The following is a 19208-nucleotide window of genomic DNA, read 5'->3' on the forward strand; positions in this document are numbered from 1 at the left end:
AATCATGGAACACTACATTAAAAACTAATGATGTACTGTATGGTGACTAACATAACAAAATAAAATAAAATTGAAAAAAAAATAAAAATAGCCTCCTAACAAGTATCTTTACATCTACTTTCCTTTCTCCAATCCATCCTGAACACTGATACCCTAAGTGATTTTCTAAAATGAAAATTTGATTTTGGTGGTTTTCTTAAAATCATTACAATAGATCCAACAGCCTATAACACATTGTCCAAATTCTAACTTCTATGATCTGATTCCCGTCTGTCTCTCCAGTCTTTTATCTCTTCCCCATGCCTACCCTCCCTTACTCTACCACTATCTCCTTTTACTCTATTATTTTTAAACTACTTGAGGCTCCTAAAATTTGCCATGCTGTTTGATGCATATGTTTTTTTCCTACTCTTCCTCTTCAAGGGCCTTCACCTTTTGCCCTCATAGCAATGCAAACAGCTACTCACTTCTATTTTCAACATCAGTTCAAGTCCTCCTAACGTCAATTTCCCATCTCCAGCTTTTCCAAGAAAGAACTGAATATTCCTTCCTTGATGTCTATACAGATTTATATTATGGGACCCGTTAGCTTTTATTACATTTACTTGCTTACAGTACATTGATTAGACTCCTTAGGAGCAGGAACCTAGTCATATTTACCAATGTATCCTTAGTAACCAGCATAATAATTGGTACTTTGCAGGTATCTGAATAGCTTTTAATGAGTAAATAGTCTTCATTATTTAGGTAAATTTTTCACTGCCTACCTACTGAAAGCTACAGTCTAGCATCAGTTATTGAGTTCTCTCATTTATTTTCTTGAAGTGTTTGATTCACTCCATAACCATCACCCTATTATATGTCCTCATCCTGCATTTTACTAACAGGCTAATTTTCCAAAAGCCTACATTCATCATATAACAGGTCCATTCATGAACTTACAGTGAATACTATTTTAAATCCAAATGCTCCATTTACCTTTTATGGCTCTCCATAAGCTGGCCCCACCTTATCCACACTTCACCTATCCAATTTCAACTCTTTATCTGGCCAATTTCTTTATCATACCTTGAGTCTGGTACATAAATCATTATCTTTCCCTTTGCCCAAATTGTTTCATCCTGCATTCAAACCTCATTCTTTCCTAATCCAACCAAATACTAACCACCTTTTATTGGCCAGTCTGATTTTTTTCCACTAAAACTGTACCTGAATGCTCCATTCTCCATTTTTTAACCATATACTATATGGACAACACATTCAGTACCAGTCATATCAGCACTTCATTTTTTTTTTAATTTTATTTTGTTTTATTATATTACTCACCATGCATCATTAGTTTTTGATGTAGTGATTCTTTTTCTTAAAATAATGTTATTTTTCTCTCCCCAAGTAGACTACCACCTCCTTCAGGTAAATCTCATACAATATCCTATTGTATTTCCTTTTAGATCCCTGACAGTTCTTAGTTACTGTGATAGTTAGAAAGGCACTGTGGTATAGTACACGGTTTTATTTTTTAAATATTTTTATTTATTTGTCAGAGCGAGAGAGAGAGAGAGAGAGAGCATGCACACAAGCAGGGAGAGCAGCAGGCAGAGGGAGAAGCAGGCTCCCTGCTAAGCAGGGAGCCTGATGTGGGGCTCGATCCCAAGACCCTGGGATCATGACCTGAGCTAAATGCAGACGCTCAACCGACTGAGTCCACTGAAGCGTCCCTAGTACACTGTTATAAAAACCTTTTTAAAAAAGCACTAATATCTAAGTTATGGGAATAAAAAGCAGACAGTAAGGGGAAAAAAAAGGACTAACATCCTTTTATTTTTATATTTATTTTATTATTTTCCTTTTGGGAAGAGCTGTGGGAGAGTTGAAGCACTTTGTGTTAATTTGGTATTCAATATTCCTTTTCCTTTTTGTTCTTGGGCAAAGGGTTATAGCACCAAAAGCAAAATACAGTAAGTAAAGTCTATAAATGAAAAAGCATGACACCTTTAACAACTCAGCATACCAAGTTATAAAACAGATGGTTTCTTTCCAGACATCCTATAACAATTAAATAGCATTTCTTTCCTACTGGATTTTTAAAATCTTCTTTAAAGTACAGACAAGGTCTTGTTGTTCTTAGTATACCCTCACAGTACACCTCAAAGTCAGCAAATAATCGATAAATGTTTATCAAAGTAAACAATTCCTAAAATCAGAAATTTACCATATAACGAATAACTTCAAAGCAACTGCCCCCTTTTAATGTGGAATGTTTGCTTCCTATCAGAAATATTACTAAGCATGATGTATTTCTTATAAAAATTGAAGCTTAAAGTTAAGTATAATTTTAGGAAAGATGCTAATTAGATAAAAATCATTCTCAAACTGAAAAGGGAAACTTCACTATCTTTAAAATTATAAACAAACATATGTCGAAGTCCTTTAAAGAATACTTCTTGCCATACAGAATTAAGTAACTAATAAGAAAGCTGTGGGGGATACAAGAATTAAATCAAGGCAAGTGAACACTATGCAGTTGTTTTTAAAAAAGCAGAAGTATATGTACCAATATGGAAAGATGTTCAAGAAACATCTAGGTAAAAAGAACAAGTTGCAGAAGAGTACATATGATATGATTCCATTTGTGTTTGTATGTTTTTAAAGGTATACAAATTTACATACAGAAAATTTTCCAAAGTATTCAAGATCCTATTCACATTCTATAATAACGTAAGAAAGTCAAATCACTATCAATTTAATATTTCATAACATTAAAATGAAACAATATTCTTTAAAGAAGTGTTTTAAATGTAACATAAAAACAGTAGATTTAAACCCCCATGTGGCCCTAAGCCATTATCAAAGGGATTTGATAGAGGTTGTCGCAAAAGCTCTTTTTTCTTAGATGCTCTATCAGTAAACTTTAAATGGAAGAATAGTTCACTGATTAGAAAAACAAAATATTTTTTATATAGACAAAAGACATTTTTAAAAAATTTCCAAATGTTTACTGTTCATGTTACTTGAATTGACATGTACATTAAAAGTTAACTGGAGAAATCACTGATTTATGTTAACATTAGATATTTATTACTATTACTTTTTGCTTTAATTAAATGTGTCCAACCATATGAAGAACTAAAATACTTAGGAGGTTTGGGTTTTTTTTGTTTTGTTTTGTTTGTTTTTGTTTTTTAAACAAATGACTAAAGTGACTTTGGTAGAGTGACACCATAACCAGGTGGCTGCTTTTCCAATTCTCTTAACAGCTACATAGAACATTAAGTGCTTGAATTTGAAGCCAAGACAACAGGAAAAGCAACCCCCCAACAATTCTCCCTAAAATGCCTTTTTAGATTAACTAGAATGGGTTTAAATATATTTAGATCATTATATTAGACCAGAGAACATATGGCTTTCTCTTATGTTTAAAAAGGTCAAAATTATATCTACTATCATAATAAATTTCTATACTAATCTAAATAATGTCTTTTTTAAAATCCAAGAACAGTGGACCAGAAGACAGATATAGATAATACTCCTGGCTCTGCCACTTATTAGCTGGACATTATGAGCAAGTCATTGAATATCTCTGACCCTAGGTTTCCCTACTTATATAAAATATGAGGGCTTGACAAGATTACCTCTAAGCATCCTTTTCCAAGTGTGAAAGTCTTACTTGCTTTGGGACAGTGAAAAATATCAAGAGACACTTCTACTTGCTGATTCTTAACTGCTATATGACAGCAAAGAATGTTAAGGAAGAGATACTTAAATTTCATATAGAAATATTAAAATTATGTATGCCCTCTACTGGAGATTATTAAAAGAGAAACATACTGTTTCCTTTAAGGTTTCTACTCAGAAAGTTTTTTCTACAGGGCTGAACTTTTTACTTGGCATAAAATACGTATTTCAGATTACACTATCTTTTTGTGGTGTTATGTGGAGACCTGACCAAGCGCCCTCTCATTGAAATACGATTTTATTCTCTTTGGAAAATTCTGAAATACAGCCTTAGTCAAATGACTAACTTTCACCGTAATAGTAAAATATCTTTGGTCCATGGTAGGTTTTTTTTAAAGCTAATAATCTAAAGATATTTACCTTTGGCAGCATGGGAGTATCCCTCTTCTTCTTTTTTTCTGAATTAGGGTCATCTAATAAGTCTGGCTCAAAAGTATAAAGTTCCGTAAGCTCATTCATGGTAAAATGACGCTCAACCTGCTGCTGATCAACAACTCGAAAAGACAGTGACTGCTTAGTTACTTGCCGATCATAAATCTTATCTTCCATGGTTCCCTTTGTAAAAAGAAGGAACAATATATAAATAAATTTTGTACACATGAAACTTAATCAAGGAGAAATATAATTATTGGTTAATATAAAATAGCAAAACTTCATAGTAATATACTGCCATAAAGCAAGTTTTATTAGCAATGCTGCTTAATTCATGAGAGATTTCATCTGTTCACCATAGTTTACCTTGAGAAAAAAGAAAAGTACATTACTGATAATCATCCTGTATTATCTGACCAATATACATTCAGGTTTTGCTTTATATATTTCTGTACTTAGTGGAAGCAGAAGAGTAGTTAGACACCAAGGTGAACAGAAATAAAGAAGTATATGAAATAAGATTTTAGAGGGTTATAAAAATAATAATTCAAGAAAGCAGTTTAATTCCTTCTCAGTGGAATATAATAAGCTCTCAATAATCACTATAAACACCCTTTCTATCAAGTCTTACTTTCTATAATTTCAGGACAGAAAATTAACAAATAAAATGCCATAATTATTACATATATATCCTTTTAAGCCAGAATGTAAAAGAGCTTTTAATTTAAATGACAGGAAAGGGATTACACTGCAGTTTGCCAATTATATTAAGTACTAAAGAAGATCAAATGAGCAAGGATCGATTTACCAATAAAACTCAGTCTCTGGTTCAGAAGCCCAGATTTGGAGGCAGGTGGAGAGAATCGCATCTGTTCCCAAAACAGATGTACCAGTAAAAAGGCAACTTGATTTTATAAACCTGTATTACCTTATATTGCATCCACCTCTTTGATTTTACTCATTTTTCTTAAATTTCAGTTTGTTTTTTAATATCTGAGTTTATATTTAAAGGAAATGACTTTAATATTCTTTTCCTAGAAAGTATTAAATATCCTTTGTAATGATTTTTTGTCATTATAAGTTAATTTTTCCTTCCTGTTTCCCCATATTTTTCAAATTAAGAGAGTATCTGGTAGCGACTAAAAACAATGATCATTTGACCTTTACATCTATAAGCAAATTAGATTAACTTATTTGCTTTTCTATGTATGCTAAGTAAAAGAACTATAAATGTTTAACTTTCCTGAACAAGCAAGAAAATTCTAAATCTGTTTACCCATGCAAATCCATCTCAATCTGAGAAAGTTGACATTATAGACATGGATGAACTACAAAACAGAAAATCATGAGAGGCCAAAATTGACTTCTGCTGCTTTATGATAGTATTAGGGTTGAAGTTTTCAATTTCATTTGCTTTTCTATAATGCATATATGTTTGGCACTCCAAAAACATTATCAATTTCACCCAACCTTTCACTATGAAAAAGAGAATATAAACTGTAAACCTACCTGAGCTAAGAACCTATATACATACACAGGTTTAGTTTGTCCAAAGCGATAAACTCGGAATATACTCTGGATGTCATAAGATGGATTCCAAGAAGCATCAAATATAATCACTCGATTAGCAGCTACCAGATTAATTCCAAGAGATCCTGCTTTGGTGGAAATGATAAATAATCGTCCTCTGAAAATAAAAACATGCATAAATGCTTTAGTAATAAGTGCTTCAGAGATATTTTCATTATGATATGACTTTTAAATACTAAGGCATTTTTTGAACAATCAGGAGTTCAAAGAATTCATTTCTCACTTACTGAAGAAAACAAGACATGTCTAAGGAGTCAGGTTGATGATTTATATGTGCAGGAAGAATCTTACTGCTGCAAAATGAAAGAGTCTGATTTAGGAATAAAGATATATATGGAAAGCACATGTTTACAAAGTATTCAAGGTATATACAGATTCTCAATAAATGTAGAAAATCCATGTATAACGCAAAAGTCCATACTGTGTTCAGTACTGTTATGAGCAAGTACTAAGTACATCAAAATGAAGGATAGTGCTCAAGGGCCTAAGTGCAGTAGGGGTGAGTGATAGGCAATTATAATATAGTGTAATAAACATAAGGAGAGAAGTTAGACAGATGCAAGGTACTAAAGTAGCTAAAATCAAATCAAGAAGACAGAGGGCTCCAGGAAGGATGTGTTAAAAAAAAAAAAAAAAAAAAAGAAAGAAAAAAGACCAAAAACCATAAGATACCTAGGAATAAAACTAACCAAAGAGGTAAAAGATCTGTACTCTAAAAACTATTGAATGCTTATGAAAGAAATTGAAGAGGACACAAAGAAATGGAAAAACATTCCATACTCATGGATAGGAAGAACAAATACTGTTAAAATGTCTATACTATGCAAAGCAATCTACATGTTTAGTGCAATCCTTATCAAAATCCCACAGGCATTTTCCAGAGCTAGAACAAACAATCCTAAAATTTGTATGGAACCACAAAAGACCCCGAATAGCCAAGGCATTTTTGAAAAAGAAAAGTAAAGCTGGCGGCATCGTAATTCCAGACTTCAAGGTATATGACAAAGCTGTAGTGATCAAGACAGTATGCTACTAGCACAAAAACAGACACATTCATCAATGGAACAGAATAGAGAGCCCAGAAATGGACCCTCAACTCTATGGTCAACTCATCTTTGACAAAGCAGGAAAAGAATATCCAGTGGAAAAAAGACAGTCTCTTCAACAAATGGTGTTGGGAAAACTGGATAGCCACATGGAGAAGAATGAAAATGGACCATTTCCTTACACCACACACAGAAATAGACTCAAAATGGTTGAAAGACCTAAATGTGAGACAGGAGTCCATCAAAATCCTAAAGGAGAACACAGGCAGCAACCTCTTCGACCTCAGCTGCAGCAACTTATTCCTAGAAACATCGCCAAAGGCAAGGGAAGCAAGGGCAAAAATGAACTATTGGGACTTCATCAAGATAAAAAGCTTTTGTAAAGCAAAGGAAACAGTCAACAAAACCAAAAGACAACAGACAGAATGGGAGAAGATATTTGCAAATGACATATCAGATAAAGGGCTAGTATCCAAAATCTACAAAGAACTTATCAAACTCAATACCCAAAAAACAAATAATCCAGTTAAGAAATGGGCAGAAGATATGCAAAGACATTTTACCAAAGAAGACATACAAATAGCTAACAGACACATGAAAAGATGATCAACATCACTCATCATCAGGGAAATACAAATCAAAACCACAATGAGATACTACCTCACACGGGTCAGAATGACTAAAATTAACACAGGAAACGACAGATGTTGGGGAGGATGCAGAGAAAGGGGAACCCTCTTACACTGCTGGTGGGAATGCAAACTGGTGCAGCCACTCTGGAAAAAACAGTATGGGGGGGTTCCTCAAAAAGTTAAAAACAGAACTACCCTATGACCCAGCAATTGCACTACTAGGTATTTAGCCAAAGGATATAAAAATACTGATTCAAAGGGGCACATGCACCCCATTGTTTATAACAGCAATGTCCACAATAGCCAAAATATGGAAAGAGCCCAGATGTCCAATGACTGATGAATGGATAAAAAAGATGTGGTGTGTGTGTGTACACACACACACACACACACACAGTGGAATATTACTCAGCCATCAAAAAGAATGAAATCTTGCCATTTGCAATGATGTGGATGGAACTAGAGTGTATTATGTTAAGCAAAATAAGTCAGTCAGAGAAAGACAAATACCATATGATTTCACTCATTTTTGGAACTAAAGAAACAAAGCAGATGAACATAGGGGAAGGGGAAAAACAGAGAGGGAGGCAAACCATAAGAGACTCTTAACTATAGAAAACAAAGTGAGGGCTGCTGGAGGGGACATGGGTAGGGGAGGGGTTAAATGGGTGATGGGTATTAAGGAGGGCACTTATGATGAGCACTGGGTGTTATATATAAGTGATGAATTACTAATTTCTACTCCTGAAACCAAAATTACACTATATGTTAACAGAATTTATTTTATTATATTAATCACCATACATTACATCATTAGTTTTTGATGTAGTGTTCATTGATTCCTTGTTTGCGTATAACACCCAGTGCTCCATTCAGAATTTAAATAAAAACCTAAAAAGTAAATTAAAAAAGGAAAGAAACTGATAGATTACATGCTGTGTTTTAACACAAGAATTTGTATTTCTGAGAACTTGGGAATGAATTAGTTGACAGGTTCATAGAAAACTAAGCAAATGTTAAAAAATAAACCATTAATTGAACAAAAATGAACCTTGTGCATAAAAAAGGGAAAAGTAATCACAGTATTGTAAATGGTTTATGTGTGAATATTTACGTAGTCACAATAAAGCAAACACTCCAAACTGAGTTGGGCAAATACTACAAAAACATGCCGGGGAAATATATTAGGAAAAGTGTGTGTGTGCATGTAGGTAAATTCCCACCTTAGATTTTAGAAAGTGAATATCAGAAAAATTGCCAAGAGTTGAAATCTGTTACCTGGAGCAAGTCAGGTACCATGTATACGAAGGGGTTGGTCAAGGGACTGGTTTTGATCTCAAGCCTTATAGAACCGTTTTTAAAAAATATGTAAATATATTACTTCGATATAAATAAAACTAATTTAGAAAGATTTTATGTAACATTTTTTGAAAATATAAACAAATTTAAAGAAAAAAAAACTACTCAGTTCCATTCCCCAGAAACAACTTCCTTTCAAATTATGGTATATTTCCTAAGGTTTCTTTTTCTAAGCATATATATTTTTGGTTTTCCATAGATATGATATCTCTGTATATAGTTTATATTATGAGCATTTCCTCAAATTTCTTGGTAAACATCATGCTTGGTAGCTAAATCATATTCCATTGGATGACTATATAATTTGTTTACTGTTGGCCAACTTAAGAGTGAGAAAATCCCTGGAATATAGTAAACTCTCAAAATTCTCTATAAAATGCCTTTATACACCAAGCCTTATTTTCTGTAATTTCATGAAGGGAAATAACTAAAATACCATACTGATTACATATATAGTATTATAAACTAAAATGCAAAGAAGCTCAAAATTTAAATAACAGGAAAGAGCTTACAATTAAGAAAAATCCTGTAGAAAATAAAAACAGGTACTAAATCCATGTTTTATATTGATTTGGAGCTACCACATATCTAAGAATATAGGCTATAGAAATTAACAGAAATGCAAGAAAATACATTCATTCACACTGTTATTGATAAGAGCATAAGGTTGAAAATAAAGAATATGTACAACACAGAGGACTAGATTACACTCTGCCTATTCAATGAGTTACATTACCAATAAAAACCTATAATAGTATGTGAAAAAAGCAGTATATAGAACATTATTAAGTATAACTGCAACTGCACTAAAAACCAAAACATATACATTCATACAATGTTAACAGTTCTTTTTGGTCAATGGAATTATGATACTTATTTTCTTCTTTATATTTCTCTGTAATACTACAGAGAACTGTGCTTTGTTTAATTAGTGGACATATTTAAGGGATTATGGACAGCTAGGGCTCCAAAATTATTCCAGTTATTTACATCTATTCCACACCAGTGAAAGGATCAAGCATATAGAATGGCATTAACTATGTAGGTTAAACACACACACACACACACCAGGAAACCTTGTAGAGAACGTCAAAATACTTTGGTATCTATCCAGTAAACACACACACACACACACACACACCAGGAAACCTTGTAGAGAACGTCAAAATACTTTGGTATCTATCCAGTAATGAAGAGTTGAATGCATCCCAAGTACTGAACTAGACTGCTAATACAAAAGATGAAAAAATACCCATTCACTGCACTAAAGGAGTGCAACTACGAGACAAAAAGCATATAAAACATATGCAGTCTAATTTACAATAATGGAGGTATTGATTTACATGGTATTGATGTGATCAATGACATATTCTAGTTTTTAAAAGCACATAAGTGGGAAGCAAAACTGTTTAATTTTGTGCCCAAAAGAAAAATAAAGAAACAAAGTCAAGTAAATGAGTATTAAGAATTATTTTACAAATATTTAACCTTTAATATTATTCAGTACAGAATATGTAAATCCATACTGAGATAAGCTAATCAGAATATTTTTAGATTTTCCTAATACTATTAAAATATACACTCAAACACAATTAAAATATGAACTATTTGAATAATGCTGCTATAAAACTTCTGGGTATGTGTTTTTAAAGACATGTAAGCATTTCTGTTAGGTATATACCCAAGAGTAGAACTGCTGGGTCAGAGGGTATGTATATAGCACTGTTAACGCTGAACAAATAGTTCCCCAAAGTGGTCATTCCAATTTACCTTCCCACCAGCAGTGTGTGAGAGTTCCAACTGCTCCAGATCCTTGATAACTCATGGTATTACCTGTCATTATTGTAACCTTTAAAAAAATTAGCTTAAGGTTCACAAGAATTTTTAACAGTAGTATAGAGAGTTCCCATGTACCCTTCATCCAGCTCTCCCTAATGGCACTAACTTACATAACTAGAGTACATTGTCAAAACCAGGAAATTGATGTTGGTACAATACTGTGAACACAGGCTTATTTGATTTCACCAGTTTTTATAAATGCTTTTCTGTTTGGTGTATAGCTGTATGAAATTTATCATGTTTGTAGACTCATGCAACCATTACCACAAGCAGGGCACAAAACTCTACCATCACCACAAAAAACCTCTTTTGTGTTATCCCCTAGTATTCACACCTTCCCCCCACCAACCCTAATCTCTGGCAACCACTTATCTGTTCTCCATCACTATAATTCTGTCACATTAAGAATGCCATATGAAAGGAATTATATAGTATGTAACCTTTCAAAAGTGGCATTCTTCATTCAGTATAATGCCCTTGAGATTCATCCAAGTCCTATGGATCAGTATCAATAGTTCATTCCTTTTTATTGCTGAGCACTATTCCCATATATAGATATAACATAATTTGTTTATCCATTCACATGTTATAAGACACCTGGGTTATTTCCAGTTTTTGACTATTACAAATAAAGCTGCTGCGAACACCTGTGTATAGGTTTCTATGTGAAAGTAAGTTTTCATTTCTCTGGCATAAATTTTCAAAAATGTGATTGCAGGGTTGTATAGTAAGAATATGTTTAATTGTTTCATTAAAAAAAACAAGAACAAAAAATCTCCAAGTTGTTCTACAAGAGTGGCTGTGCCATTTTATATTCTCACCAGCACTGTGGGAGAGATCCAGTTTCTCTGCATCCTTACCAGCATTTGGTAGTGTCACTATTTTTTATTTTAGCCATTCTAATAGACATGTTCTATCCTGTTGTGGTTTCAGTTTACATTTCCCTATTGGCTAGTGATGAACATCTTTTCAAGTGCTTATTTGCCATGCATAGATCCTCTTAAATGAAATGTCAGTTTAAGTCCTTGGTCCATTTTCTAACTGAAAATTGTTATTTGCTGTCTTACTGTTAAAGAATTTTTATATATTCTGAATGAGTCCTTTATTAGATATGCTATTTGCAAATATTTTCTCCAAATCTGTAGTTTGTCTTTTCCTTTTCTTAACAGGGTCGTTCATAGACAAAAGTTTTTAATTTCGATTGTACAATTACTGACTTTTTTCTTTAATGGATTATATCCCTTTGGTGTCATGACTAAAAACTCTTTGCCTACATTAGCTCCTGAAGATTTTCTTCTATGCTTTCTTAACAAGTATAATGTTTCACATTCAGATTTATGACCCATTTTTACTTAATTTTTGAATAGGGGTGAGGGTTAGGTCAAGGTTCGTTTCAGTCTATGAATAGCCAATTGTTTGAATTCCATTTGTTGAAGAGACTATCCTCCCTTCACTGAAACACTTTTGCACCTTTGTCAAAAACATTTTTAACTTGCATTTCTCTGATGTTTAAAAAGGTGAGCACCCTTCCATATGTTTACTGGCCATATGCATACCATCTTTTGTAAAGTTCTTTTGAAGTTCTTTTCTCATCTTTCTATGGAACTGTCTGGTTTATCCTACTTATTTTTAAGAATTCTTTGTATTTTCTGGGTAAAAGTCCTTTTTGAATCTATGTATTGAGAACAGCTCCTCTTAGATATTTGCAAATGACATATCCAATAAGGGGTTAATATCCAAAATATATAAAGAACTTCTACAACTCAACACCAAAAAACCGAAATAATTCTATTAATAAGTGGGCAGGGGATTTGAATAGACATTTTTCCAAATAAGACATACAGATGACCAATAGACACATGAAAAGATGCTCAACATCATTAACCATCAGGGAAATGCAAATCAAAACCACAATGAGATATCATCTCACACCTGTCAGAATGGCTAAAATGAAAAACACAAGAAATAACAAGTGTTAGTGAGGATGTAGAGGAAAAAGAACCTGTGTGCATTGTTGGTGGGGATGCACACTGGTACAGCCACTGTGGAAAACAGTATGGAGGCTCCTCAAAAAATTAAACATAGGATTACCATACGATCCAGTAATTCCACTACTGGGTATTTACCCAAAGAAAATGAAAACGCTACTGCAAAAAGATATATGCACCCCTATGTTCATTTACAGCAGCATTATTTACAATAGACAAGACATGAAAGCAACCCAAATGTCCACTGATAAATGAATGGATAAAGAAGATGTGGTGTGTGTGTTTGTGTGTGTATATTACACAAATATATATATACACAATGGAATATTACTCAGCCATAAAAAGAACAAGATCATGTCATTTCAGACAACATGGACGGACCTAGAGAGTTTACTGCTAAGTAAAATAAGTCAGACAGAGAAAGACAAATACCGTATGATTTCACTCATGTGGAATTTAAGAAAAAAAATGAACAAACAAAAAACCAGACTCTTAAATACAGAGAACAAACTGATGGTTGCCAAAGGGGAAGTGGGTGGGGGAGGGGTGAAATAGATAAAGGGGATCAAGAGTATGCTTTTTTTTTTTTAAGATTTATTTATTTATTTGAGAGAGCGAGAATGAGAGAGAGAGAGAGAGTACATGAAGGGGGGAGGGTCAGAGGGAGAAGCAGGCTCCTCGCTGAGCAGGGAGCCCGATGCGGGACTTGATCCTGGGACTCCGAGATCATGACCTGAGCTGAAGGCAGTCACTTAACCAACTGAGCCACCCAGGCACCCAAGAGTATGCTTATTTTGATGAGCACTGACTAATGCATAAAATTACTTAATTATATTCTATACCTGAAACTAATCTAACAGTGTATGTTAATTATACTTCAATAAAAAAATGAAAACAAACCCAGAAACCAAAAAAAAAAAAGGTATGTCTGTATAAGCATAGAAACTTTAACTGTAGTTATATCTGGGCTATTGAACTGAATAACATTTATTGTCTTTGTGTTTTTCCATATTATTTTTAAAAATGAGAAAACAGATTCTCCTACTTTGTGGCTTGCATTTTCATTTTTTTTTAAAAAAAAGATTTTATTTATTTATTTGAGAGAGAGAGAGAGCAGGGGGAGGAGCAGAGGGAGAGGGACAGACTCCACGCTGAGCGTGGAGCCTGACTCAGGGCTCAATTCCATGACCCTGAGATCATGACCTGAGCTGAAATTAAAGAGTCAGACGTTTAACTGACTGAGTCACCCAGGCGCCCCTTGCCTTTTCATTTTTAATATGAAATTCCTTTGATGACTAGAAATTCTTAATTTTAATGAAGTTCAACTTATCTATATTTCCTTTTATGGTTTAGTACTTTGTGTGTCCTGTTTATGAAAGTTTTCTTTCTTTTTATTTTAGAGAGAGAGAGAACACGCATGTAAGAGGGGGAAGGGGCAGAGGGAGAGAGAAAGAGAATCTCAAGCAGACTCCCCACTGAGCAAGGAGGCCAACGCAGGGCTCGAACTCATGACCCTGAGATCATGACCTGAGCCAAAATCAAGAGTTGGACACTTAACTGACTGGGCTATCCAGGTGCCCCTATGAGTTTTCCTAACGCAAGATCAGGGAAATATTCTTTGCTGTTTCCTTCTAAAACTTTTGTTTTAGCTTCCACACTTAAATCTACAAACCACTTGGAATTAGTTATCAGGGAAGTACAAATTAAGACTATTAAGTCTTGGGGCACCTGGGTGGCTCAGTCAGTTAAGTGGCTGCCTTTGGCTCAGGTCATGCTCTCAGGGTCCTGGGATCAAACCCCATGTCGGGCTCCCTGCTCAGTGGGGAGCCTACTTCTCCCTCTCCCTCTCCCTCTGCCACTCCCCCTGCTTGTGCTCTCTTGCTCTCCCTCTCAAATAAATAAATAAAATCTTAAAAAAAAAAAAGACTATTAAGTCTTACCAGTACATATGTATCATAACAGCTTAAAAAAAAAAGACACTGTCAAGTGATGATGACAGAGAACAACTGAAACACCTATGTGCTACTGGGGGGAGTGCAAATTGGTACAACTATTCTGGAAAAATGTTTTGGCAATATAAGCTAAAGCTGAAGATACATGTTATCTATTACTCAGCAATCTCACTTCTGGGCATATACCCAACAGAAACACACATACATGTTTGCCAAATGACAGAACAATCTTTAAAAAGTTGAATCTTTGGACTTCCACCTCTGGAAAGATGGGAGTAGACATACTGTTCCCTATTCCTTACAATAAGTAAAGCTAAAGACCTTGGACATTATATATAAAACAATCATAAGAAGTTTCTGAAAAGTGAGGAGGAGGAGACAGACTGGCTAGGGACCTTAGGTCCTAAGGAACAACATGGCACTGAGTTCCACTGGCTTTCTTTTGGTCTCATACATCCCAGAATGAGTGCTAAAGAACCCAGCAACCTGGAAATGCCAGTGGATGCTGCCAAAAAAATCTCTAAGAAAATCCTGCTCTCTCTAGCCAAAGGACCAAAAAAGGGGCACCCTAGAAAGACAGAAAACTTTAAAATAAACACCACTCAATTCTAGTCAAACAGTAAAATGTGGTGCACCTCCACCCTTGTCACTAAAGGCTAAGTGGGGAGTTCAGACTGCTACCCTCACCTAGTTGTAACAAGGCATTGCCAGAGTGGTGTCAGAGAAGTCTGAGTTAACACAGTCCTCCCCTCAACGCAGCAGTGTCAGTAAAGACCATGTAGGGAACCCAGACATCCACCTTCATCCAGCAGTCACAAGAAAAACCCTCTCCCTCCCTATTAGGGTAGTATCCAAGGAGGTCTAGTGGAGAGTCAGGAATTATACCACAACCCAAACAGTAATGAGCTACCCCTGTAGTGTCAGTGGAGGCCAATGGGGGAGAGGTTGTAAATAGGCGATCCTAATCCTCCCAGCCAGGACAGGATCAGCAGAAGCCTACTGGGGAGACTGAAATCCCACTCTCAACTGACAGTAAATGAGGTGGGGCACCTCATCTTCCATCAGAACATGTGTCAAAAGAGGCCTGCTATGACAGATGATTTAAGTAAGATCCACAGTCTCGACATTTTAGTTAAAATAGATCTCTGTCATAGTAAGAACTAGTAAAATCTCAACTTCAACGAGAAAAGACAATCAGCAGACACCAACACTGAGATGACATAAATGTTAGAACTGTCTGACAAGGATGGAAAAAGTAGCTACATTTATAAAAATGCTTCATTAAGCAATTGTTAACACACCTGAGACAAATGGAAAAAAAACAGAAAGCCTCAGCAGAGAAATATAAGACATAAAGAAGAACCAAACAGAAACTTCAGAACTGAAAAATACAATAAAAAACTCAATAGATGGACTAAACAGTAGAATATAAAGAACGGAGATTCAGGAACTTTGAAAACAGAGCAATAGAAATGACCCAATCTAAACAATAGGTAGAAATCAAATTTTAAAAAGCCAGAAAGACCAAACATAGGCTCAGGGACCTATAGGAATATAATAAAAGATCTAACATTCATGTCTTTGGGAGTCTTAAAAGGAGAGGATAGGAAAAAAAAGAAGGGGTTATAATAGTATTTGAAAGAAATAATGGCTGAAAAATTACCAAAATTTAGCAAGAAACACAAACTTACAGATTCAAGAAGTTGAATGAACCACAAACAGGGAAAACCCAAAGAAATTAATGCCAAGACACACCATAGTCAAACTTCTGAAACTAAGATTTAAAAAATCTTGAAAGCAGCAAGAAACAGGACCTACTGACAGGAAAGAAAAATGATCTGAAAAACAGAAGGTTTTGTAAAAATTAAAATATATTTAACATAAAATATTGTATAAAATTAAGGTATACAACATGTTAGTTTCATACATTTATATATTGTAATATGATTGCCAATGTAGCAAAAATTAGCACCTCCATCATGTTAAATAATTATCATTTCTTTTTACTGGTTGGAATAATTTCTAGTCTCTTAGGAAGTTTAATGATTATAATAAAATATTGTAGTCTACATTCACTTACTGGTTTAGCCACTATGAAAAAACAATATGGAGTTTCCTCAAAATACTAAAAATAGATCTACCATATGAGCCAGCAATTCAACTTCTGGATATATATACAAAAGAAATGAAAGTAAGATGTCAAAGAGATACATGCACTCCCATGTTTACTACAGCATTATCTACAATAACCAAGATATGAAAACAACCCAAGGGCCCATGAACAGATGAATGGATAAAAAAGATGTGATATATATATACAATGGGATAGTATTCAGCCATGAGAAAAAAGGACATCCTGCCATATGTGGCAACATGAATGTACCTTGAGCACATTATGCTAAGTGAGAAAGACAAATACTGCATGGTATCACTTATATGTGAAATTCAAAAAGTCAAACTCAGTAATAACAGCAGGTTTTTCATAAGAAATTATGAAATCCTGAAGAAAATGGTACAACATTTTTCAAGTGCTGAAAGAAGAGAACTGCCAACCCATAATTCTATACCCATCTAAAATACTCTTCAAAAATGAAGAGGAAATCAAGAAATTCTCATATGAAGGTACTCAGAAAATTTGTTGCCAGCAGACCTGCCCCAAAAGAATGACTAAAGGAATTTCTCTAAAAAAGAATAGAAACTATAAAAGAAGAAATACTGAAACATTTGGAAGAAACAATAAAAAGTACCCAAAAAATGTGTGAATAAGGAAGATTTTCCTTCTAATTTTTCTAAATTGTGTTTAATAATTGAAGAAAAATTATTACACTGTCTGGTAATCCATTTATGTAGAGAAAACCCTTAAGACAATTATCAATGGGGAAGAGAAAGGGATGTAAGAGCGTAAGGTTTCTACACTTCAATTAAAATGGTAAAATGATGACATTAGTTGACTATGATAAATTATGTCCATGTAATGTAACACTTACAGCAACCACTATGAAAGTTATAGAAAGATACACTAAAAAATACTATAGATGAATAAAGTAACCCACAGGAAGGGTAGAATAAGAAATCAGAAAAAAAGAAAGAGAACAAATTGAACAAAAAATAAAATAGCAGCCTGAAGCCCTATATTAAATGTAAATAGTTGTACACCTGAAATTAACATAATATTATATGTCAATTATACTTCAATTAAAAAATTTAAATGGTCTCTATACACCATTTAAAAGAGACCAACAGAATGGGTAAAAAAACATGACCCAACCATATGTTGTCTACAAGAAGCTCACTTCAAATATAATGAAATACGTGGGTTGAAAGTAAAAGGATGAAAAAGGATACATCATACAAATGACAATCAAAATAAAGTAGGAGTGGCTATATTAGTAAGAGATAAAGTAGGTTTCAGAGCAAAGAAAAACAACAAGGGATAGAGAGGAACACAGCAACCCTAAATGTGTATACACCAAACAACAAACCTGAAAATGTAAGCAGCAGAACTGAAAGGAGAAACAGACAAATACACAATTACAGTTGGAGGCTTCAACCCTCCTCTCTCAAAGATCAATAACTAGACAAAAATCAGCAAAGAAGAACATAACCCCATCAAAGAAGATATGATCTACATTTATAGAACACAATACCCAACAACAGCAAAATACACATTCTTTTCAAGGGCTAATATAAAATACACCAAGATATACCATATCTTCAGCCAGATAACAAAACATAACAAATTTAAAGGAACTGAAATCATACAGAACATGTTCTCTGTACAGAACTGAATCAAACTATAATAACAGCAAAATAATGCAAATCTCCAAATATTTGGAAATGAAACAACATACTTTCTAGCCATGAGTCAAAAAGGAAGTCTCCAAGGAAAAAAAATAACACTAAATTGAATGGAAATGAAAATACAACATGTCAAAATTTATATGACCCAGCTAAAGCAGTGGTGAGAGGGAAATTTACAGCACTGAATACTTACATTAGAAAAAAGGAAAAGTCTTAAATTAGTAATCCAACGTTCTACCTCAAGAAAAAATGAGCAAAATAAAGTCAAAGCAAGATGAAACTGAAAAATAGAAAAAAATAGAGAAAATAAAACACTGGTTCTTTGAAAACCCAATAAAATTGACAAACCTCTAGCAAAATTTTGTCAAACAAGCAAATACATAAATTACCAATCGCAACAATGAAAGAAAGGCTATCACTACAGATCCTGATATGCTATGAACAATTCTATACATAAATTTGAAATTTAGCTGAAATGAACCAATTCCTCAAAAAGCAAAAACTACCACAACTCATTCAATAAGAAATAATTTGAATGATCCTATAACTATTAAGGAAACTGAATTAGTGATTTAAAAGTTCCCCCAAAATATTCAAAGCTAGAAAGTTTCACTGGAAAATTCTACCAAAAATTTAAGATTAATCAACACAAATTCTACATCTCTTTTAGAAAATACAAGAACACTTCAACTCATTTTATGAGGTTAATACTATCCTGATGCCAAAATCAGATAAAGACAATACAAAAAAAAAAAATGGATACAGACCAATATCTCATAAATATCCCACAACAAAGTATTAGCAAATAAAACCCTTAGTATACAAAAAGAATTATACACCATGACCAAATGGGGTTTATTCCAGGGATGCAAGGCTGGTTCAATATTTGAAAAT

The 19208-nt window shown here is 33.9% G+C and overlaps 1 protein-coding gene across 6 annotated transcripts in view; it reads right to left on the reverse strand.

Annotated features, from left to right (window-relative positions):
* Positions 1 to 19208, reverse strand: part of ATRX (ATRX chromatin remodeler) — a 309544-nt gene that overhangs the window by 22489 nt on the left and 267847 nt on the right. For all 6 annotated transcript variants that reach the window (XM_035028787.1, XM_035028786.1, XM_035028789.1 and 3 more), the window contains 2 exons: positions 5617 to 5794; positions 4096 to 4290 (listed from right to left, as the gene is read on the reverse strand). In XM_035028787.1, coding sequence (XP_034884678.1) covers positions 4096 to 4290; positions 5617 to 5794 — 373 coding nt within the window. The remainder of the gene's footprint in view (positions 1 to 4095; positions 4291 to 5616; positions 5795 to 19208) is intronic.

This window comes from Mirounga leonina, unplaced genomic scaffold (assembly GCF_011800145.1).
Source record: "Mirounga leonina isolate KUSES-001 unplaced genomic scaffold, KU_Mleo_1.0 Mir_204, whole genome shotgun sequence".
Lineage (NCBI taxonomy): Eukaryota > Metazoa > Chordata > Mammalia > Carnivora > Phocidae > Mirounga > Mirounga leonina.